Raw genomic sequence first — 23,513 nt, 5'->3', positions numbered from 1 at the left:
AATTTCGTTCCAATTATTTTTGGGATGTTTTTAGAGAAAACTGTTAGATGCGCCCGCACAAACGCAGAATTTAAAATTTAGTGCCACCAACAACAAGGCATTCAATTTAAAAAAGAAAGCAGAAATGGCGCAATTTTATGATCATAACATTTCTTTGGGGTGTCTCGTATATTTTAAATTTCCCACCAAAACATCTGAACTACTCACAACAGGTAATGGCGCTGTTGTCAAACATCGAAAACTGAAGACGGACATTCGAACTACGGAGCGCTCATCTTTGTTTTCACAAGCCGTAAAGCCGGATAAACTGATTAAAACTGGTAGAAGTACATCTCTCTAAACCCAGACTGCAGAAATAAGCACAAAGTGGTAATAATTTTTACTACGATATTTTAATAATTTTGTCCTAACTATACTTTAAACAACTTTTTCATTGAACAATGTTTAGATCTTCAAGAGGTGATGGTTTGGTTATGTTTAGAAAATTGTAGTTTTGACTCATGTTTAATGAATTTACAGTTGATTTTATTGTTTTCAGCTAAAAAATGGCTCCGCAAACGTTGTTAACTGGAGGACCAAATGAAAATCTCAATTCTTTGATTTTGAAATCAAAAATTCTAGTGGTTGGTGCAGGAGGGATTGGGTGTGAAATACTCAAAAATTTGTGCCTTTCTGGATTCCAAGACATTGAAATCGTATGTTTTTATTCATGTTTAATATTAGTTGATTAACACTTTCATTTTAGATCGATTTAGACACAATTGATGTTAGTAACTTGAACCGACAATTTTTGTTCAGAAAGGAGCATGTTGGAAAATCTAAAGCAGTGGTTGCAAAGGAGAGCATAACATCATTTATTTCAAATGTGAAAATTGAGGCATATCATGACAGCATTTTCAAGTAAAAAGTTAGATTTTTATAATATTATTAACTATTTGATTTTATTTACAGCCAAGATTATGGAGTTAACTTTTTTAAAAGATTTAATTTAGTGTTGAATGCATTAGATAATCGTGCAGCTAGAAATCACGTTAACAGAATGTGTTTGGCAGCAGACATTCCTCTTCTAGAGTCAGGAACTGCTGGATATTCTGGTCAAGTTGAGTTAATCAAGAAGGGAATCACACAATGTTATGAATGCCAGCCAAAACCACAGCAGAGAAGCTTTCCTGGATGCACCATCAGAAATACTCCTTCAGAGCCAGTTCATTGCATTGTTTGGGCTAAGCATTTATTTAAGTAAGTTCCTTTCCATTTTAAACAGGAATTTCAAAAGATGTTTGTATTTTCTAGTCAACTATTTGGCGAAGAAGATCCAGATCAAGACGTTTCTCCCGATACAGAAGATCCAGAATTGCGTCAAGACGGTAAATTTTCCGAAACAAAATCGGGTGATGTTCAAAGAAAATCCACAAGACAATGGGCACAAGAAATAAACTATGACCCCCAAAAACTTTTTGATAAATTCTTTAGAGATGATATTAACTATTTGCTATCAATGGGTTTGTACATTTCTGAATGTTTATTCTGTTTCTAATTTTCTACCTCAGAAAACTTGTGGAAAAATCGCAAGCGCCCAACACCACTGTCGTGGGAAAAAGCACAGACTTGTGTTTCCAACATTGTTTTGGAAGAAGAAGCATCCAAATCTTCTGAAATGCAACTTTTGTCAATAAGCAAGTGTACTGAACTCTTTGCCGACACAATAGCAGTTTTAAAGCAGCAGATTGAAAGCCGATCTTTTCTCATATGGGATAAAGACGATAAGCCTGCAATGGATTTTGTCACTGCGTGTGCCAACATTCGCGCAAATATATTTTCAATACCGCAGAAATCAAGATTCGCTGTAAAATGTGAGTTTGATTTGTCGTTTTTTCTTTGATTAATTATTTATTTATTTTAGCGATTGCGGGTAACATCATTCCAGCAATTGCGACCGCAAACGCTCTGATTGCTGGTCTCGTCGTTCTTTACGCATTTAGAGTATTAAAAAGCGAGTTTGAAAAATGCACAACCATTTATTTGAGACAGAAGTCAGTCCACTCGAAAATTCTTCTAGCCGCTGATAATGCTTTACAAATGGCAAATCCTAACTGTTACGTCTGCTCGCCAAAACCAGTGGTCAATGTGTTTGTAAATGTGAATAAAATGACCCTCAAAGAATTTGAAACTGAAGTTCTGAAAAATACACTCAACATGATAGCTCCAGATGCAATCCTAGATGGGAAAGGCGTGGTAGTCATTTCTTCAGAAGAAGGAGAAACACAGGTTTGAATCGCACATCATAATTCACAAAATCCTATTTTATTTTTTTTTAGATGAATCACGATAAAACATTGACCGAATTAGGAGTTGTGGACGGAAGCATTCTAAAAGTCGATGATTTTCTGCAAAATTACGAGTTGACGGTCAATATAAATCAGTATGAAGCCAAGGAAAAGGACGATCCACTTTTCAAATTTGTTGCCAACCCATCAGACCTGAAAGAGAAACAAGATGGTGTGGCTGCAGTCAAAAATGGAACAACGGTGACGAATGATGTAGCCGGACCTCCAGAAGACAGTGACGATGATGTAACTTGTACTGATGATGGTAATGATGTAGAAGCGTCTTCTAGTAAGCGTCGTAAATTAAATCCTCCTGAGGATGACGATGATCTTATCGTACTTGACGATGTCCTTTAATTGTATCAATGTTTCTGCATATGTTTTTGTCGTTCAGTTTCTTTAAATATGTACCTTCTTTTAATTTCGTTCAATTTGTAATAGTATGCAAGGAATATATCAAATGTAAATTAAGAAATGTTTGTATAACCCACTTCTTTTTTTCCCAAATACAAATAAAAAATGAAATATGCAGTTGTTTTACTTTTCATTCAAAATTTTCATTTATTTGTTCTTGATTTTAAAAAAATAGACTACGGATACCATGATACATAAAACAGCGAAAGTTCAAATTAAGTCTCATCCCGACGCATCCGCCAAGCTTTGAAGTCATTATCAAAAAGCTTAAGTTTTAACATGACAGACTAAATCTAAAGTGGAAAATATGAGCCCGGTATATGGATATTTTTTTTTCAAATTTTATTTATTTTCAATATAAAAAGTAAGACACTATTTGGTAAATCAATTTTCTTAAATTCTTAATGTCTATAAAATTAATTCCTGAAAGGAAAACAAATTAAGATTCACGTTTCTCTATGGCCAACTTTTCAAGTTTAGATATAATTAAACTCAAATCAGCGTTCTTAACCAATTTGACAAACACCGAATTTCTGAGTTTGTGAAAAACGAGCCACTTTGGCACTTCTTTCGATATTGTTCTCAAGTGCTCTTCCAATTCAACCTTGCTCAGAGAAGTACGATAACTGTTGCTTAGTTTTTCCATGACAACATCTAATTCCAACACACTTTTCTTTTCAGTTACAAACAAATTTCTCGTTAGTCGAGCTAATTCAGGTAATCTAGCATACAACTTCATCTCTTTTTCTTTGTCTGCTGTTCTGGTCATTGAAATTAAAGCTTTGGCGGCCTGCTTCTGGCGCACTTTTTCGAGTAAAGCTTTCGGGATGCCTTTCAATTGCGGAGCTGCTTCTACAACAGGCTGAGGTGGTCCTTCCGATGGAGTTTTTTCTTGGTGTTCTTTCAACCGTTGCAACGCCTGGTTCATTCGTGTGTTACAGTTGAATAGTTTTCGGGCTGTCTCCAAAACTTCCTTCGCTGAGGTAGCTTGTTGTGTAATTGGGGCTTGTGGTAACGCAGCAAATTCTATTTCAGGAACTTTCTCTATATCGAATTCAGGATGCCAACGCGTAATTTGGCTCTTTGGAATGACCATGGGTGGTGTCAACGACAACAAGAACTCATTATGATAGTCTTTAGTCTTATCTATCAACATCTGATGAAACTCTCTCCTTCTATTAAGCAAAATCTCCGTTGTCATAACTTCCGAGTTCATTACAGGTGTTAAAACAAGATCCCATTGTCCCTGTCGCACTCCTCCAAAACCCTTCTCTTTTACCTGAGTGTAGTTATACGCATTTGGATAAAGAAATTTAATTTGCGACAAATGCTTCTCGAGAAAAGTACGTTTCACCATTTCTTCCACGGCAGGCTTTAATTTTCTAAATGTTATCTGCTCCTTGCGATTAAACATTATTTGCATCACCGTGTCGATGGATCTAAAGATTTCGCTTAAAGTTCTGTATTTAAACGGAAGCTGTAAACTTGGTTTAGCTGAATCTCCAGAATTAGTAGCGTCGCTAATCAAATCGATGCTAGTTTTTGTAGGACTTGAAGTACTAAATAAGTTCCTTTGAACGCTGGCGGTTTTCTTAGGACTTAGAACGTTGAACAAATTTGTTTTAGCACTGGAAAGTGGCTTTTTGGGACTGAGATATGGTTTCTCTGGAGATGATACCTTCTGTGGGCTGGAAAGAAACGGTATGTTAAAATTACATTGCAACAAATCGTCAAAAATGGTGATTTTAATAAACAATAATCTGTTCAGTTCCATTCTTAAAATAGTTTCCTCTATGAACGATTTCAAGTGAGCATTACAAAAGTGATTTAATTATCAAAATGAAATGTACGTTTTCAGTAAACTTACCTAACAACTTCAAATTCAATGGAATTAAATGCCTTAAGTTTGGGTGACTCTGGAATCTGTTTAGTTTTCTGTTCAATATTTTTGAGTTGTTGTTCAGATTTCTTGAATCTCGCCAGTGACTCCTTCAACTTGCTAAGCTTATCACTCTTTGTTATAACACTTTTAATCCTATCCAATTCATTGCTACCACTAGTTTGTGGTGTAGGTGTGAGACATCTTTCTTCATTCTTTGTGTTTTTCAAACAAGTTGTAATTTTAGGAGTAGACTCACTTGCTTTAGCCTCCTCTGTTGGTTTCTTGGTTGCATTTATTCTGGTAGCAACAGTCTTTTTAGTAACCTCTTTCTTAAGCTGGACTGCTTCTTTCAATGGTGGCAACACACTGGAGACATTCTTTAAATGTGTAACTTCCTGGTCTAGTTTTAGAAGTTTATTGTTATTCTCAAGTTTGTAGTCATCCACTGCTGGTCGTTTTCTGCTGTTGAAATAGTGGATGATTGAAGGTTGAGCCATTTTTTCATAACACAATCTAAAGAGTACACCATGAAACACTTATACGTAAAATGTTTAGAAGTATGCTTACGATTACAAGTTGATGTGGCAATTATAACAAAAACAAACTGCACTGGTGGTGTTTTGTTGCAATTAGAATCTTCCCTCTTTTCGTTGGAAATTAAATGAACTGCACACATGCGTGGAAGCGAGAAGGAAAGTTGACAGGTACAACGGAACTACTCTTCCAAACATAAAAGCCCAACCGTTAAAATTTTGGCGCGATATTCGAAACAGAAACACACCATCGTTCCACTGTTTGGTTTATCTCAAGAAATTCAAAGGGGTAATGAACATATTGTCTGTTAGCAGTGATTTAATTAACTGAATTGTTTTACACAGTTAGAAAACATATTTTTGATTTGGAAATAATCAAGTAAAATTTGGTTTATAATTATGTAACTAGTTTACAAGATTTTTTCCATCAGTACTTGCATACAATTTAATTATATTTATCGAAACATGAACATTAAGATGTATCTAATACCTTTGTATGCTTACGTGTAAAGTACATCATAATAGTGATGATACAAATAATTCATAATAACATAGTTACTGTTTCATAATAGCATAGTTACCGTCTCATAATAGCACAGTTGCCATTCATCCATAATATTCAACGTTTTTATGCAAACGAAAGTAACTCCAAAGACCAAAATTAAAAACATTCTGAAGATCTGCATTTATTTATATTAATTCTAACATAAAATATCTCGGAAAATGCTTTTCTCGCTGTTTCATCGCGTTCAAAACTTCCGTCAAAAATTGGAAATTTGCAGAACTGTTGAGTGGTAACATTGCCAACTTCGTCCATGTTTCGATAAAGCTTTGTATTTACTACGGATATTAAGTAATTCATAAAAAACTCGGACGTTAACAAGTAACGTCCTCGTTCATTATGAATTACTTAATATCCTTCTCAAATAAATAGCTATTATGCAAACATAAAAACCGTCGACTGTATTCGAACTTTGCGTAACAAATGCGTTTTTGTAGTTGGCAAAAGATTCTTGTTTATTTTCCTGATTGTCTCCGTTCCAAAATGATTAATAAACGTAATGATTGTTAAAATGAGTATGTAAGTACTTAGAAAGAACTTAAACGGCACTAAACACATTTTAAGTTGTTTTGGGGTGCTTAGCACAAACTGATGATACAAATATGCAAATATGGAAACTATTTTATTATAAGAATGTGTAGTAGAATATGACTTTAGTACGACAAATTTGCTGTTGGTAAGAAAAACTAGGTAACGTAAATATTTATTTAGATTTGCGGTAAATCGGCAATCTTCGTTTTAAAATTTCCCGCTGTATCAATAAACCTACCAAGTAGTTCTAAAGTTAGTAACCAAAAAAAAGACACAAAACACGCCTCTTGTCCTTTTTGTTCCATCTTGCTGCCCCACCGGTGTCCTTCGTGTGTCGCAGTCTTTTTCATCGATCGTGTTAACTTACTGAATTATCTTAATTACTTTTCTTTTACCGTTGAACGTTAAACATTGGTAACAACTTCAGCATTGTATGATTTGCACAATTCTCTCGATATTTTCATTATTTTCAACAGCAATGGCGGCAACACGTGAAAGAACTTTCATCATGGTTAAACCCGATGGAGTACAAAGAGGCCTTGTTGGAAAAATCATTAAAAAATTTGAACAAAAAGGTTTCAAGTTAGTAGCTCTAAAGTTTACATGGGTAAGTTTGAATGGATTAAACTGATTGGCTGTTTTTTAAACTACAATTTTTTTACAGCCGACTGAGGATCTTCTTAAAAAACATTACGCCGATTTGTCCACAAAACCGTTCTTCCCTGGTCTAGTAAAATACATGAGCAGTGGCCCTGTTGTACCAATGGTATGGGAAGGTTTGAATGTTGTGAAGACTGGACGTGTTTTATTGGGGGCTACCAATCCCGCTGACAGTGCTCCAGGAACCATTCGTGGCGATTTGTGTATACAAGTTGGACGCAATATTATTCATGGTTCTGATGCTGTTGAGTCTGCTAACAAAGAAATCAGCTTGTGGTTTAGTGAGAAAGAGTTGGTCAACTGGCAACCAGCCACTCAAGCGTGGGTTTATGAAGATTAAGCTTTATTAAAGTGTAATTATAATCAATAAAACCATTTCCAAGTTCGTTGTTATATTTAATTGAAGTGTCTTCTTTTGGAGACTTGCAAATTTGTTACTCCTATTTATTAATAGTTAAACAAATAAAAACCTTGGCAACAAATTGGCGATTTTTTGTGCTTGTTCGCTTTTATGTTTTTGAAATATTTGACTACTAGCTATGCTACTAGTAAGGCCCCTTCATAACACAACACGTTTTTAATGATTTTAGCCTGGTTTTCAAGGCAACTTTTATAAAGTTCATTTTTTTTTAAGAATTTGACCGGTTTTTCGAAGTCCCCCTTTTTAAAAAAGCTAAAATTTTAAGAAATATATCCTGCTTTATCAAACGTTAATATGGTTTTGGCCAAGAAAAGTTACCATTTAAAAACACTTAAAATTTGTCTTTTTACCCTGTTTTCTCTGTTGGGCCATTTCAGAATACTTTGTTTTTTAAGCACTTTTTAAGGACATTAAAGATTACAGAAATCTACACCTCGCGACATGCGCGTCATCTACTGGATTTTCCCTGTTTGGCGAAACTTCAAATTTGATCCACAATTTCCAAAGTTAATTCAACAGATTTCAACCTTAATTCAAGAAATAACAGTCAATGTGGACACTTGCTACTTAAACCGACTTTACTCTCTACTGTTTTGTAGGTTAGAATTTTCATCATCTTGTTGCCTGTTAAGGCGCTTTAGCCACTTCCACTTCTGTCAAAAAAACGAACTACCAACATGGTAAAATTGAATTGATATCACTAAAAAATTAAAACTAAATAAGCAGAAAATCCTCAATGGTGGTGTTTTGGTTTATCACCAAAATAATCTGTGTATTTGGTTGTATTTGATTTGGTTTTATTTCGTATGATCCAGTTTTTAAGTGTGAGTGAAAAATCCGTTAAATGTTATTGGTTCTCAAAGTAAATAACTCCAAGCAGTATTGTTATGATAATGGACTCCAGAAACTCCAGTAAGAACGGCAATGTAGACACCGAAAATCTCAACTTGGACTTGGACATGGGAGATGATATGAAATTAGATGAAGTAAACTACGAAAGTGATGTGTCTTCCAGTAGTTCAGATAGCTCTAGCGCCCCTAGTATTAGCTCTGTTAGTACGAAATCATCAGCACAAGGGCACATAGCAAGACACAAAAGAGGTCGTAGTAGAGACAAAAGCTCTTCACCAGTTATAAAACGAGCACGACCCAAAGAAGTCAAAGGTAAATCATATGATTACATGACCAAATTGAATTATTTATTTCGTGACGCCCGCTTCTTTGTCATCAAATCAAACAACGCAGAAAATATCACATTATCAAAAGCCAAAGGTGTATGGTCAACGCTTCCTCAAAATGAAGCAAATCTTAACAAGGCCTACAGAGAGTCTCGCAATGTTTTGCTGATATTTTCCGTGAAGGAAAGTGGAAAATTCGCAGGGTTTGCAAGGTTACACAGTGAATCTCGCCACGATGTACCTGCTATCTCGTGGGTTTTACCCCCTGGACTATCAGCTAAAGCTTTAGGCGGAGTTTTTAAAGTGGACTGGATTTGTCGTAAGGAACTGCCATTTTCAAGTACCATGCATTTGTATAATCCATGGAATGATGGTAAACCTGTGAAAATAGGCCGCGATGGCCAAGAAATTGAACCCAGAGTGGCTCAGGAACTGTGCCGTTTATTTCCTGAAGACGATGGTATTGAAGTCACACCGATTCTACGCTTATCTAAAGAAGCTGCACGAAAAAATAATTTAAGAGGTCACCGTCATCCCAAAACCAGAATGCCAATCGCTGCAAGAAATAACTTTAATTATCGCAGTCGAGGATCGTCGTATTCTAGGAGGAAGTATTTTCTATCAACTCGTGTATTGACGTCAGCTTCATATAGACGTTCTTCATCGCCATCAAGAGCCAGAGATCGCTTTTCGTTGTTCTACGATCGTGATTCTTCACGTCCTTACACAGCGGCAGCTGCAGAGGCTTATGTTGCAGACTACATGCGGACAATGCAACATCAACTACCTCCATTACCGTATGCTCCACCACCAGGACTTTATTCCAATTCTTCATATGATACTTTACCTCCACCCAGGTACTACGATGGAATACCATTACCAGATTATTCCTCAACACGAGTAAATTCATATTCAGACAAAAGATCGTATGATCGTTCAGTAGATGAATTTCTGTGGAGGACTAGTGAACGTTCAAGAGATAGAGAACGAGAGAATCGTCATCGTTATAGAGATAGACGGTGAATATTGTATTTGACTGCTGCAAATATTAAATAAATGTTATTTTCGAGTATTCAGTTTTTAGTTTAGGTCTTTTATGTTTAATTTGCGTACTTTTTTTATAAATTGTTGTGAATACTTTTGTTGTATTGTAATTTAAGTTGTAGGGTTATTTGAAAAAAAAATCAGTTTGTATATTATTCTATAAATATAAAGATACGGATGAAATTCCGTTTTTGTTGTTTCAGTGTTGCTCCTGTTTCTTTAAATTGTATGTTCTTTGTAGTTTTTAATTAAATGTATCTAACAAGATTTTACTGCGAATCGCAAATTACTATTCTTGAACACGTGATTCCTTAATCAATAGAACATATTTACTATGAGTTTAAAACGTTTAGTCCTATTAAATTTATTCTCAAAAGAAAAAGAAAATTATTTTTGGTGACCTACTTTCTTACGCGAAATGATTTGAACTTTTTACATTTTCACGTTTTTTTCATTTCTTAATATTTTTAAAACGATTTCTTTTATTATTTTATTCGGGATTTTTAAAATTGGGTAGCTACCTCGTTGCAATGACCCTTTATAACCTTCACAAACGAAGAATTTAAATTTTCCGCTAAAAAGTAACTTTTGGTGACAAGACAGAGGTCGCTTTCTGCGCTTGCGCTTTACAAATATCGATAAAGTTGGAAATCGACTTATCATCCATTCTTGAATACGAGAATTCAGAAATAACGACCTATTGCATAGTTGTTTTAAAGCTTAAAGTTCCGGGTCAGTGAAAAATTACTTGTTCGTAAAGTGTAGAGGCAGAAGTTCTGCCATTTATGCTTTTTTCTCGTAAATCTAAGAAGTTTAATAAACTATAGTGTCTAATGTTTCCTGAAGCAACCGTGTCTGGTGTAAGTTTCCAATATTAGTTGTAAATGTAAATATTCTTTGCTTGACAAGCGTAATTTTCCATCCTTTCTAACGTAAGCAGCTTGTCATGGGACAAACAAGCAAGATGCGTCTCATTTTTGTTGATGAGCACGTAAAATTGGGGACATCGCGTTAGAATGGCCAATTATGCAGAATAAGTTATTTATAGATTAAAAATGGTTTCCTAGGTCCACCAAAAATCGAGAGAAATGTTTGTTTGGAAATCTCATTTTGATTGAATTGATTTTACAGAAACGGAAATTAGCACTGTCCTTAAACTATGTAGATATCAATCTAAAATTAGCAATTCCTGTTGGAAACATAAGCCATCGTGAAGGACACTGTCAAAATCAATGAACATTATTAGATGGTTATTTACGCATAAAGGGCTAAAGATATAGATTACACGCGTAGACAAAAGTTGAAATCCGACGAAGGAGGGTCTTACAATATATACATTGTAATTCATTAAAAAACCCTGACAAATAATTATCTACTCGCAGAGGGTTTTGATTTAATCGTTATCAAGCGCTTTTTATTATTATTTTTCTGCCAAACGGGCTTTCGGTAGTTTTTACGGGTCAGCTATTTTTTTCTTTGTTTACAACCTGTAGGGTTTTAACAACGGTAACAAATGCGTAAAGTATAAATTGTGATAGCGTTGTGTATAAATAGTATTTATCCTAAATTCACTAATAAAGTGGTTTTTTCACACTCATTTGATGCGGATAAAGTACCATGCTCTTGAAATATACAGTAAACCCCCGTTAACACGAACTCGGATAACACGAACACAGTCCGGACAAGAACTGTTTTTTCGGTCGTACCTCATATACTTTCCATATAAAATTGCTCGAACAGAAATTTGGAACTGTAATAGCAATTTTTAATTAAATCTACTAGGTTAACACGAACGACATCTGGCATCCGACGATGGTTTTTTTGAATGGAGAATAAAAAAGTTCTTAGATGCGAGCCCTCTATACTTGCGATTGAAAAGACTGAACGAAATTACAAAAATATTTTTAAATACAAGATTCACACTTTGATTTCTCAGACGATGCTAGTTACTTAGGGGTCAATTTCAAGTCTGTTGCGACGTCGCTATTTAGCGACGTTGCTAAGGTAGTCGTGATGTGATTGGCGTTGCTACGTCGCAAACACCTTTAGCGACGTCGCTAAATAAGTTGAAATTGACCCCATAGCCTCGGTAATAAAAAGTCGAACAGTAAAGTTTTATTTTTTTATTTTTGTTTTTGTGTTCATAATGACAACAAAAATGTAGTTTTCAAATTTAACTTTTTCATACATACAATGTGGAACTGACGAATACCGATCCTTTGGAGTTCGTGTTAACGAGGGTTTACTGTAAAGGAATGTCATGTCATATTTTTATGTCAACAACGCAGGCATGGTTTTTTAAATGTTAATAAATATCTCTTCTGTAAATTCGTTTAATGCTAAACGATAAAATTTTGTGTTATACATATTCGAGTATGACATTTTATTTATTTAACAAAATTATCTAACAAGGGCGATAAGTAAGTGATGACTAAATAGTGTTATTATTTCAAAGGTTACTCGCATAGGTCAGTTTTAATAAGCATAATCCAACAGTATAAATTACTTTTGTATAATTAATAAATTTTCACATTTGTTTTTTCACGCGGAATTATTTTAGCGCTAAAAATGTAATTTGACTATCATAAGTGTAGAGTAAGTACCCTTTACAAATACAGAAGATATAAAATAAGTAGGCTCAATTGCAGTCATGGGGGTTGTCCACAAATTATTATTATCTGACCAAAAGCGCATATTTTTCACATTTAATCTGACAATCTGAGCAATTGAATTTGATCCAACTTTGTGTGAAGTGAAATTTTAAAAACAATCATAATATTTAATTGCAACGTATGACAATGGCAGAACTTACACGATCGTCTTTTGTACCCCAAAACAACACTGCCATTGCAACATTTGCAATAAGAACGAATTACACGATGAAAATTTTAAAATTGGTGTCCTTTAGTGGACATTGCAACCTAAACTAACGGTAGCGGAAAATTTCCAATCTCCATTTTTTTACTAGTATGAATTTCGCCTTCGCCTCGTACACATATAATCATACTCGTGGGAAATGAGTAAAATTTTAAGCTATTTGTATAATGCATTTACTATTTTCTATTTTGAGTTTAGAATACTGGGATTGTGACGTAAAAACCAGTTTCACAATGTATGCTGTGTTCTATTGTGAATATGTTGGTTGTGATTTTTTAAATTTATTGTTATGTAATCAACGATTTTATGCAACCAACATTACATTGCTGTGCTGACCTTCTGAGATCGCTGATCCTAACCATAGAATGAATTTCCACGTGATTAAATTGTCGATTTTCTCAAATTCAACTAATGAAAAATTGGTACAAAATTGGACTAACTGGTTAATGATTAATTTTTCCACTATAAAAAAACAGTTAACATAAAAAAATATCAATAAATATTTACGATGTGATTGATGATAACCCGCTCAAGCACTTCAATATGGTGTTGTCATCTTACATGACTTTCACACTCTTAAGTTCACTTCTTACGCATAAATTGCTCATAATTTAGATTTATTATAGAAACTATACTTAACTATAAATAATATTCTTCTTGAAACATAAATCCGATAAATCTGAAGTAATGAGATTGCAGTCTTAACACTTACTTGGGCACCTTATCACTAGAAGGGTTTCATTGCATTTTTAAAGCAACTTGATCTAATTAGGCAAAGTACAATTCGATATGGATTTACGTACTTACTGTTATCTCGTTTGAGATAAATGAAGTGTTTGATAAAATTTATCTTCTAAGAGTCTGGTTCCGTTTGATTTATAATTTTTCTTTTCTTGCAGGAGGAAAGGAGTACAACGGATTCAGATCATATACTTTCTGAATCGTTTCCTAGTAATAATTCGATAATCTTAAAAATGAATGATATCCCGCAGTTGTCGTCAGTAGGTAGGAAAACATCTTTTATCACCTTTTTATGTGTACTAATCGATTGATTGAAGGTTTGCTTGAGCTTGCTCATCGGGAATATCAAGCTGGTGATTATGAAAATGCAGAAAGGCATTGTATGCAGTTGTGGAGACAAGATCAGACGAATACCGGTGTATTGTTACTTCTCTCAAGCATACATTTTCAATGCAGACGTCTTGATAAATCAGCTCATTTCAGTACTTTGGCAATCAAACAAAATCCGCTTCTGGCGGAAGCTTACAGGTAACTTTTACTTTATTCTGGAAGAATGTCTTCTAAAGTCTTTGGTATTGCAGTAACCTGGGGAATGTCTATAAAGAAAGAGGTCAGTTACAAGAAGCTCTCGATAATTATCGACATGCAGTGCGACTAAAGCCTGATTTTATTGATGGATACATAAACTTAGCCGCAGCGCTGGTAGCTGCCGGAGATATGGAACAGGCAGTTCAAGCGTATATCACAGCTTTACAATACAACCCAGTAAGTTTCAAGTTCGTTGTCTGAAACACTTGTTACACACAAAACAATGACAAGAATACTAAATCAGATTTGTGTTATTTTTTTCAGGATCTCTACTGTGTACGTAGTGATTTGGGAAATCTCCTAAAAGCGTTAGGTCGGTTAGATGAGGCTAAGGTATGTTAACAATTATTCTCTCTTTTTTAGTAGTAATTTGCAACTGTGTTTTACAAGTGCTCGTATAATACGGTTTTATGACATAAATGGTTTAATATACATGTTTGTTCAGCTAAAATTTACGAACTGATGTCCTTATGTTATTTAACTATGTGTAAAGTGCGACTTTGATAAGCGTATTTGTAAAAATGTTCTTGATTAGTTACTTGAACGGAGCTAATTTTAAAGTTTTGATGTACACGTTTTCCGACAATTTTTGTTGTCAAGTAGTTTGGTTTGCATAAGTAAATAACAGGGGTATGAAAAAGGATCAGCTTTAGCTGAAACAAGTTGTATATAAAAGTATGGCGCGTAGATTCTGACTAACTTTTTCTCTTATTCTGTATTTATTGAATTCCGACATTATTTTTCTCACCAATAATTTGTTCCATGAATCAGAAATAAAGTCGCCTTTAAATTCTAGCTTAATGAAGTCGACTTTTTCGATTATGGAATTTGAACTCTCTTCGGTTTCAATAAATGCATTTGTTGCTATATGTTAAGTTACATCATATAAATATGTTTCTTACCGTATTGATCTTTCATGGTTATTCAGTGGCTGATGTTTCTGTATGAGAGCGCATTGCGTAGAATCCTTCATTTTTATGCGTATTTTCATGTGTTAAATTTTTATCGTAGCATAAAAAATTAACACATACGACATTTGCGTAAGTTTCATCAATAGTAACTCATATTAACAAATTTCGTGCCGACATGTAATTGTCTGTAAAACTAACTTTTCTAGCTCGGTGCGAAATAGGTTAAGCAACTTCCATTCTTTGTATTAATTTTTCCAGCAAAAAGAAACCGAATTTAGGACGAATATATATTTAGAATTTGTTGCTATACTTTTCTTGCGAAACAATTTTTGCTTATTCTCATTTCAAATGAAAAAAGGACAGATAACTGAAACGAAGCACATGTTGGGTGTCATGGGGTAAGTTTGTTGTTAAAATTGTAAAATAATGTGCCATGCGTCGTAGCAGAATTTTCTTTTTTCATTATACGAAATATCAGCCATAAATGAATTTAAAATGTGACATTGAAATATTCTCAGTAGTTGGTACTTTTGACTTTAACACCATTAGCTGTCCATCCTGGCAGTAAAAGAGTTAAAAATATGTTTATAGTCTTTCTCGTTAAACAGCAGTAGCAGTGGAGTAAATTTCATGTACTCAAATTCTCTAGAAATATCGACATTTAGTAATTCCATAGCGATTGTAATGAAAGTTGACTAACGAGGAACACTGTATTTTATATTTGAAAAGAAAAACGTTCAGAAATATAATTAATTTCGTAATTTAACGAAACTCTTATTGTCTAAGGGGCCACAATTATTACATAAAAATTTCCAGTTTCTTTAGAATTTCTTGTTCCGTCACGTTGAAAACAATGTAATGTCGATTTTTTACGCGATTTAAAACAGGAAAAAGTTCATTAAACATAGCAAATGAAATATATTTACGTAAGTCATTTTACCATGATGATTGTATATTTTCTTTTTCATACTTTGGTTTCTTCAGTTTATTTTTCTACATGGGGAGATCAAGGTTGGATCAAACCGTTAGTTAAAAAAAATTTGATATGAGACATAATGCCGTCTTGTTTTACATTATTTGTCCAATTATTTACATTTACCTTTTTCCTTTTTAATGAGTCATAAAATTTTTGGCTTGATTCATGGGGCTAAAATCCTTGAAAAGTTTCCTGTAACGTTTAAATTTTATTGGAGTAGTTTGATGAAATCCATTTAAATGTTTACTTGCAAATACAAGTTTCTAATGTGAGGAGTAGGTTTTGTTGATAATTTCCTGCAAGGATCAAAAGTTATCGTATTTAAAGTTTGTTGTTACACTAATGTAAATTACGTAATTTAATTTGTATGCATTTAAACTAAGTGAAGGATTACCTAACTCTCGACATTGAGAATTTTTAGAATGATTAGTTCCCTCGGCATTTCGACAATGTGACATTAACGATCTTAATTTTTGCTTTTAATAGAATATACGTATATTTTTTAAGTCTGGCGCTGCGAAATAAAGATTAATCTTAGATTTTATGCAGGGCCAGCCAAATACACAAACTATGTGATAGATCATTTTGTAGTGCTGTGGACAATATTCCAAATATTTTGGTGATTTTCTATGTGTGGTCGTCTCATTTCAAACTGAGAATGTTGACTAATGGTATTACTGTTGCTGTACAAAAATACAGGTATATGGATGATCTCCCAAGCTTCTACGTGGAATCGCATTGGTAAACTTTGGGCCTTTAGACAGGTAAAGTCCGCAAGCGAACCAGAGATTTCTTTGTTTTTAGGTATTGGAGTGAGGCCTCTCTGCATAAGCGCACGCGTAAATTCTTTCATACTGTTTTGCGTAGATATTGCAGCTTGGCGTCAGCTTATTATACAGCGTAAAAATGCACTTTTCTTGCGTGTTTAGGGCGTTTTGCGATTTTATTTGTTTATCCGTATCTTTTTGAGAGGCCTCGACAGTTCGGATGCTAGCGTTGCAAAACATTTGTACTGAATATAATGATTTTTTCTACTTTAGGCGTGTTATTTGAAAGCTATTGAAACAAGGCCTGATTTTGCTGTGGCATGGAGTAATCTGGGATGTGTTTTCAATGCCCAAGGCGAAATCTGGCTTGCTATTCATCATTTTGAAAAGGCAGTTGGATTGGATCCTAATTTCTTGGATGCCTACATCAATCTTGGAAATGTTTTGAAGGAAGCGAGGATTTTTGATAGGCAAGTGTTTTTATAAATGCATGCATTATATTTTAACTAAAGGTACACTTGCGGTCACGGAATTTTAGGCAATGTCAAATGTGAACTTTCTTTTATGTCCCACCTGGAAAATCAATTTCTCCTTGTCCAAAATTTTATGACCGCAAGTATGACTTAAAACAACGTTTTTAGAAAAACGATTAGAAAACAAAACTTTTAGTATAGTACTTATGCATTAAATTTTAAATTATCCCTATAAAAGTTAATCTCTTTAATATACATAGTTTTACTATTATTATGCATCATAAAAGAAATAGGTTCTAATATCCGGACTGGATTTTAGTTGAGGTTTTTATGTTGGTCCAAGGGCATAGTGTATTGCAATTTTCTAAGGTAATCAAAAATTCAGTATAGTGTGTATTTGAAAATCTAACGATTGAATATTCATGTAAGTATACATAATTCCAAGAAACTATCTAAACGTAAATTAGCAACAGATTTCACCGTATTGGAAATATCAAGTTATTAATATCTGAATATAAAGGAAGACATAGCAGAAACAAATAACTCACAGTGTAATGACTCGAAGTTTTATAGCTCATAAGTTCTGAATTTCATTGCAATATGTAATTTCATTGATTATTATTAAAGCTGCGTTTTCCAATATCTTTTTTGGTTTCACTAAACGCTAACCACAAAAAATAACATTTGCAATTCAATTTAAGGGAGCATATTGTTCCGTTTTAACTATCTTCGTGTATTTCTGGAAGTCCGTGTTTAACTGAGCTTTTGAATTCATATTGATGCAATCTGCAACTTTTTGCTATGACGCACTTCCGTGTTTACCATATTCAAATATCAAGTTTTGTGAGTTTAATCGATAGCTAAGAACAATGTTTATTAGCTGAAATACTTTTGCTTTTTGATGTCACAGCATTGACCTGAAAAGAAGTTTATTTGTATCAACATTTATCTTTGTTTATAATTTATTGTATTTAAACTGGAAACTGCACCGTAATTTAATGTGCTACTTATTTTTATGGAAAAGGTTCGTACTTCTCGCCCAGAAAATTATGAGCCATTATCAAACCTACTCTTGGAAGTATCGTAATAACCGCTTTGTTAAAAATAGGTCGTAAAACGCGAATTGCGTAAATAATTGATCGTTACTTTGTAGTTTATTTTAAATTAAGGATGTCTGTTCGTGCCTAAAATGTTTAAAAATAATATCCAAAGTGACAAAAATATATTCACAGTCAAGGGTAGTGACGCGTCATTCACAGCGCAGCCTCCGAGTTGCATAGCAACGACGGATTTTGTCCGGTCCTCGAGTTTTCCGGGCTGAAAATCGGTAGTCTCAGTTGCTTACTTTTTACTGCTTTGGTGCCTATATTATTGCCGAGTGCCTCGTTTTCCTGCCTGCTTTTGTAAAAATTTCGTAAAGTCCATACCAGAGGATTTAAGCATTCGCCGTCGTGAGCTAAAGCAATTTGGAGGATTTTTTTTCAAGAGACCAGAGTAATGGTTTCGACCGCGTGTATACGAATCGACAATAAAAGCTATCAAAGCTTAAAATTACCAGTACCGTCATGACAATTCGTCCGAACTTTGGGTGATGGCAGTATTGTGTAATGATTTTTTATTTGCGCAAATTTATCGAATTATCCGGATCGCTTATTTTCCCAGCAGATCCTGCCGTCCGTTACCACTTGGAAAACTTACTGGAAATAAACTACAAAGCGGTAAAATCTAGTAAATGCGACGTATTTATCGTGGTCGTGTCGCGAATGAAATAGTTGTAGAACTCGCGGCGATGTGTGTGCTATGGAGCTTCAGTGCGTGGTTGTGTATACCGTCATCGATATTCCGGAGTATAAGCCGTCACCGGAGCCCTGTTCAGAGACATCTAATGGCTGCCTTTCCTGGATTACAGGACAAATTAAAAGGTGCCAACATCGATGCATTTTATTATCCCCTAGCGTAAACACTTGTGTTTTGACTGGGTCAATACCTGTTGCTTTACCCTAAATAGTTAGGGTAGAATCTTTGCTTTGTACTTAATACAACAGTTTATCCTAAAACTGACGTCGTCCAAGGTGATTAAAATACATTATAAATATTATTTTTACATTATTTTTAATTTTTAATAGAACATCTGATGTTAATCAAAATTCTGCCACTTGGTCGACTTGGATGCATTCCAAAGACTAAAGGTCAAAATGATTTGATGAAGGCATTTTTTTTAAATAGTTACAATGCCTCTGCTGTCATAAATTAACCATATCGCGGCGATAATAATAAACCTACAGTGAAAATAAATTCAGGATATTATGATAATTAGTTAAGAAACTTATACAATGTTTAATTACTTCAATATAAATAGAACTAGCGAAAATTACAGAAGAAACGTACAGAGTTAGGAGGTACTTAAATCGCTTGTATTTGTTTATTGGGGATGTTTATTACTCTATTGAAGATTTATAGGAACTACTAACAAGCTACGGAACATTTTTAATGGGCTTTCTAAAATAACAACAGTCTTTATAGATAGTGTAAAGATCCCTCCTTTTGATTGGCGAAAAGAAAACCCTTCAGGCTGAAGGTTGCAGATAACTGTCCCTCCATTTTGTGATAAGATTGCTCTTCTCAATTTAACATAAGCGACAATTTTCCAGCAGCGATGGTTTTCATTCCCAAGTGTTTTATATTAAACCTTTTTTACAGCACGCGTGTCGGGATGTTAAATGGAATTCACATGCTTCGCCAGATTTTTAAATTAGAAAATATCAAAGGCCTTGTGCAAGCAAATCATTGTATATTTTATTATACCCACGCAAAACGGATGAATAAATCATTTTTCCTTTTAAACTCTCAGTAAATGTTAAAATCTTGTTTGTATGCACCCTCATTTGGCACAACCAACGCAGAAAGTATTGATCCTGTAGTATGATATGCGAATGGCAGGATCAATTAATTTGATCTGTCATGGCGTTTTTGTAGAACGTTAAAAAATCGAATTTAGGTCGCTATAAAAGTTTAGATGTCGTAGAAAATTAATGAGGCGCTGATTAACCTTAAACGTTGCTTGCTATTATTATTTTTCTATGGGAAAAGTGCCATGTATCTTTCAGATTTTAAATACGCACAATTTAAAAATATACCGCAGAGGAGGATTGCTCTGAATCCTGAGTAACAAGCTCATATTTTTACATTTGTAAATCCATTTGGTGATTTGGCTTGTTAAAGCTGTTGCTCGCTCACAGTAGGGGCATTCCTCGCTCGACTGTATTTAATTCAAATTAATAATGTCAAATCCTTGTTCCAGGGCGGTAGCGGCGTATTTGCGAGCTTTGAATCTATCTCCTAACAATGCCGTTGTTCATGGTAATTTGGCTTGTGTGTACTATGAACAAGGGCTTATCGATCTGGCCATCGACACGTATAGACGAGCAATTGAGTTGCAACCCAACTTTCCAGATGCCTATTGTAACCTGGCAAATGCTCTCAAAGAGAAAGGTCAGGTGGCGGAAGCCGAAGAATGCTACAATACAGCTTTACGTTTGTGTCCATCCCATGCAGATTCACTTAATAACTTAGCAAATATTAAAAGAGAGCAAGGTTACATTGAAGAAGCAACACGGCTTTACCTCAAAGCTCTGGAAGTCTTTCCGGAATTTGCTGCAGCACACAGCAATCTTGCGTCAGTATTACAACAGCAGGGAAAATTGAACGAAGCTCTAATGCATTACAAAGAAGCCATACGCATTCAGCCAACCTTCGCTGATGCTTATTCCAACATGGGAAACACTTTGAAGGAGATGCAGGATGTTTCAGGAGCCTTACAATGTTACACAAGAGCCATCCAAATAAACCCAGCTTTTGCTGACGCCCATAGCAATTTAGCTAGTATTCACAAAGATTCTGGCAACATTCCGGAAGCTATTCAATCGTACAGAACCGCTTTGAAGTTGAAGCCTGATTTTCCTGATGCTTACTGTAATTTAGCTCATTGTTTACAAATTGTCTGCGATTGGACAGATTATGAGACACGGATGAAGAAGTTGGTTAACATTGTTGCAGATCAATTAGAAAAGAATCGTCTGCCATCAGTTCATCCTCATCATTCTATGCTCTACCCTCTTTCACATGAATTCCGCAAAGCTATCGCTGCTAGACACGCGAATTTATGTTTGGAGAAAATTCACGTCTTACACAAGCACCCCTACAAATTTTCAACTGAAATAAAGGGACGTTTGAGAGTCGGCTACGTTAGTAGCGATTTCGGAAATCACCCCACTTCGCACTTAATGCAGTCTGTCCCAGGTCTTCACGATCGCAATCATGTCGAAATCTTCTGTTATGCGTTGAGTCAAGATGATGGCACAACATTTAGAAGTAAAATTTCGCGTGAAACTGAACACTTTATTGATCTCTCACAGATTCCTTGCAATGGTAAAGCAGCCGACAGAATCCACGCTGACGGTATACACATTTTGGTAAACATGAACGGATACACAAAAGGTGCTAGAAACGAAATTTTTGCACTTAAACCAGCACCTATCCAAGTTATGTGGTTGGGTTATCCAGGCACAAGCGGTGCAAGTTTTATGGATTATTTGGTAACAGATGTTGTTACATCGCCTGTAGAGTTGGCCAGCCAATACAGCGAAAAATTGGCGTACATGCCTTACACATACTTCGTCGGTGATCACAAACAAATGTTCCCACATTTAAAAGAAAGATTGATTGTGAGCGATAGGAGCAATAGCATCAACTCAAACTTAGCAGATAATGTGGCTATCATTAACGCAACAGATTTGTCGCCGCTAGTAGAAAACACTGACGTAAAAGAAATCAAAGAAGTAGTGAAAGCAGCTAAACTGGTAGAAATAAGTTTGAAAGTTGCCGAATTACCCACGACAACTCCAATTGAGAATATGATTGCGTCTGGACAAGTCCAAACCTCGCTGAATGGTGTAGTAGTTCAGAATGGCCTTGCTACGACACAAACAAATAACAAAGCAGCCACCGGTGAAGAAGTACCTCAAAATATTGTAATAACCACCAGACAACAATACGGTCTTCCAGATGATGCGGTTGTTTACTGTAACTTTAATCAATTGTACAAAATCGATCCTTTGACCCTCCACATGTGGGTGAATATCCTCAAGGCGGTGCCTAATTCCGTTCTTTGGTTATTGAGGTTCCCAGCTGTGGGAGAACCTAACTTACAAGCAACAGCTCAACAACTTGGACTTCCGCCAGGTAAAATATTATTTAGTAATGTTGCTGCAAAAGAAGAACACGTAAGGAGAGGACAATTGGCCGATGTTTGTCTGGACACGCCATTGTGTAACGGACACACGACTAGCATGGATGTCTTGTGGACAGGAACTCCAGTTGTGACTTTACCTGGAGAAACTTTAGCCTCTCGTGTAGCTGCAAGCCAGTTGGCCACTCTTGGATGCCCTGATCTTATCGCCCGGTCCAGGCAAGAGTATCAAGAAATAGCTATTAAGTTAGGAACAGATAAAGAATAGTAAGTCGAAAAAAAGTGTTTTTATTAAGTTAACTTCTTTTTTTTGCAGTTTGAAAGCGATGCGGCATAAGGTTTGGGCGGCTCGCTCCAACTCCCCGTTATTTGATTGCAAGCAGTATGCACAAGGCTTGGAGTTGTTATATACTAAAATGTGGGAACGATTTGCAGCAGGTCTAAAACCAGACCATATAACTGAAACAACAGCAAAAAAGTAAACTGCAGTATATCTTTTTGTGACTGATCTTACATGTTGTTAATATTGTTTTTAAGTTATATTATTTGTAAAAAACTTTTTTGACTAGAGAAGTAGCTGTTGAAAGCTCTTGATGGTGTATTTTAGTTATATGTTCCATTCGTGACAATGAAGTGTTTGTGTCGGATTTATTGGCAACAAATTAGAATTATGTTTACCTACTTACTAAGTGGAGACGAAATACATTTTCTGTATTTTTAACTTGATTTTATTTTCCCTGAAAGTCCCTAGTTTTTATTTTGAATTATATATAATACTAATATAATACAAATATTGTATACTAAAAACATTAAAGAATACGAAAAAAGAAAACATGAAAACTCACATTTTTATGGTTAAGAACAAAAAAATTAACATTCTGAGACAACACTACTTCACATGAGATCTGGCGTGCAAATCTTTTTCTATCATTTTCAATGTGAATTTTTGAGGTAAATTATTTAACATTGCCATTCTCTTATAAAAAAATTAGAGACAAACTTTTTCGATGAGTATAAGCGAAATTGTAAAAAGCATTTCATAAGTCTTGCATAATGATTTTTTTTTAGTTACTTTTTTTAAGTATCGTGAAGATTAGGCTTAATTCGCCCTACTACATTATATCTGTTGTGGCAATCTGACCATTTTTAGCAAATCTGTCGCCTCAATGCAAAACCCGACATCTGCATCTCATCGAAATTTGACAAGGCAATATAAATTTCGTAATTGTGACTAGTTCTTTCTATACAGATTTTGAAAAAGTTCACCTTCGTAATTTATAAGCTTTTTACTTTTTACTACAAACTGACAAAATTTTATCTTCCTACATTTAAAAGTAAAAGCGCTAGTAGAAATTTTTGTATTGCTCGAAAAAGTAGTGT

At 34.8% G+C, this 23,513-nt stretch overlaps 5 protein-coding genes across 8 annotated transcripts; 4 read left to right on the top strand and 1 right to left on the bottom strand.

Moving 5' to 3' along the window:
* The first annotated feature begins 226 nt into the window (after positions 1–226).
* Uba2 (Ubiquitin-like activating enzyme 2) lies at positions 227–2,852 on the top strand. Its single transcript, XM_088029944.1, has 8 exons — positions 227–369; positions 539–695; positions 746–900; positions 952–1,239; positions 1,294–1,502; positions 1,551–1,853; positions 1,904–2,268; positions 2,319–2,852. Exons 2-8 carry the CDS (start codon positions 546–548, stop codon positions 2,682–2,684), a joined length of 1,836 nt encoding a protein of 611 aa, XP_087886070.1. The 5' UTR covers positions 227–369; positions 539–545; the 3' UTR covers positions 2,685–2,852.
* A 264-nt stretch (positions 2,853–3,116) lies between these two features.
* Positions 3,117–5,325, bottom strand: dup (chromatin licensing and DNA replication factor double parked). Its single transcript, XM_088029947.1, has 3 exons — positions 5,191–5,325; positions 4,609–5,136; positions 3,117–4,429 (listed from the first exon to the last, which is right to left on the bottom strand). Exons 2-3 carry the CDS (start codon positions 5,118–5,120, stop codon positions 3,181–3,183), a joined length of 1,761 nt encoding a protein of 586 aa, XP_087886073.1. The 5' UTR covers positions 5,121–5,136; positions 5,191–5,325; the 3' UTR covers positions 3,117–3,180.
* Positions 5,326–6,500: 1,175 nt separating this feature from the next.
* LOC148178371 (nucleoside diphosphate kinase-like) lies at positions 6,501–7,294 on the top strand. 2 transcript variants are annotated; one of them, XM_088029217.1, is made up of 3 exons: positions 6,502–6,663; positions 6,726–6,856; positions 6,914–7,294. In XM_088029217.1, exons 2-3 carry the CDS (start codon positions 6,728–6,730, stop codon positions 7,247–7,249), a joined length of 465 nt encoding a protein of 154 aa, XP_087885343.1. In that variant the 5' UTR covers positions 6,502–6,663; positions 6,726–6,727; the 3' UTR covers positions 7,250–7,294. The 2 variants fall into 2 exon arrangements, with proteins under 2 accessions (XP_087885342.1, XP_087885343.1); XM_088029216.1 differs by having other exon boundaries at positions 6,501–6,856.
* A 699-nt stretch (positions 7,295–7,993) lies between these two features.
* Positions 7,994–9,819, top strand: Ythdc1 (YTH domain containing 1). Its single transcript, XM_088029356.1, has one exon. It carries the CDS (start codon positions 8,218–8,220, stop codon positions 9,529–9,531), a length of 1,314 nt encoding a protein of 437 aa, XP_087885482.1. The 5' UTR covers positions 7,994–8,217; the 3' UTR covers positions 9,532–9,819.
* A 387-nt stretch (positions 9,820–10,206) lies between these two features.
* On the top strand, positions 10,207–22,854 carry LOC148178369 (UDP-N-acetylglucosamine--peptide N-acetylglucosaminyltransferase 110 kDa subunit-like). Of its 3 annotated transcripts, XM_088050496.1 has the most exons (8): positions 10,207–10,412; positions 13,329–13,434; positions 13,488–13,698; positions 13,752–13,935; positions 14,023–14,091; positions 16,686–16,882; positions 20,187–22,400; positions 22,450–22,854. In XM_088050496.1, exons 1-8 carry the CDS (start codon positions 10,386–10,388, stop codon positions 22,613–22,615), a joined length of 3,174 nt encoding a protein of 1,057 aa, XP_087906622.1. In that variant the 5' UTR covers positions 10,207–10,385; the 3' UTR covers positions 22,616–22,854. The 3 variants fall into 3 exon arrangements, with proteins under 3 accessions (XP_087906622.1, XP_087906623.1, XP_087906624.1); XM_088050497.1 differs by lacking the exons at positions 10,207–10,412; positions 13,329–13,434; positions 13,488–13,698; positions 13,752–13,935 and adding an exon at positions 16,345–16,409 and having other exon boundaries at positions 14,053–14,091; XM_088050498.1 differs by lacking the exons at positions 10,207–10,412; positions 13,329–13,434; positions 13,488–13,698; positions 13,752–13,935; positions 14,023–14,091 and adding an exon at positions 16,316–16,409.
* Positions 22,855–23,513: the final 659 nt, after the last annotated feature.

Source organism: Gnatocerus cornutus, chromosome 2 (genome assembly GCF_029298725.1).
Source record: "Gnatocerus cornutus isolate USDA-ARS CGAHR chromosome 2, icGnaCorn1.1, whole genome shotgun sequence".
NCBI classification, from domain to species: Eukaryota; Metazoa; Arthropoda; class Insecta; order Coleoptera; family Tenebrionidae; genus Gnatocerus; species Gnatocerus cornutus.
This window is presented reverse-complemented; position numbering and strand designations above follow the sequence as displayed.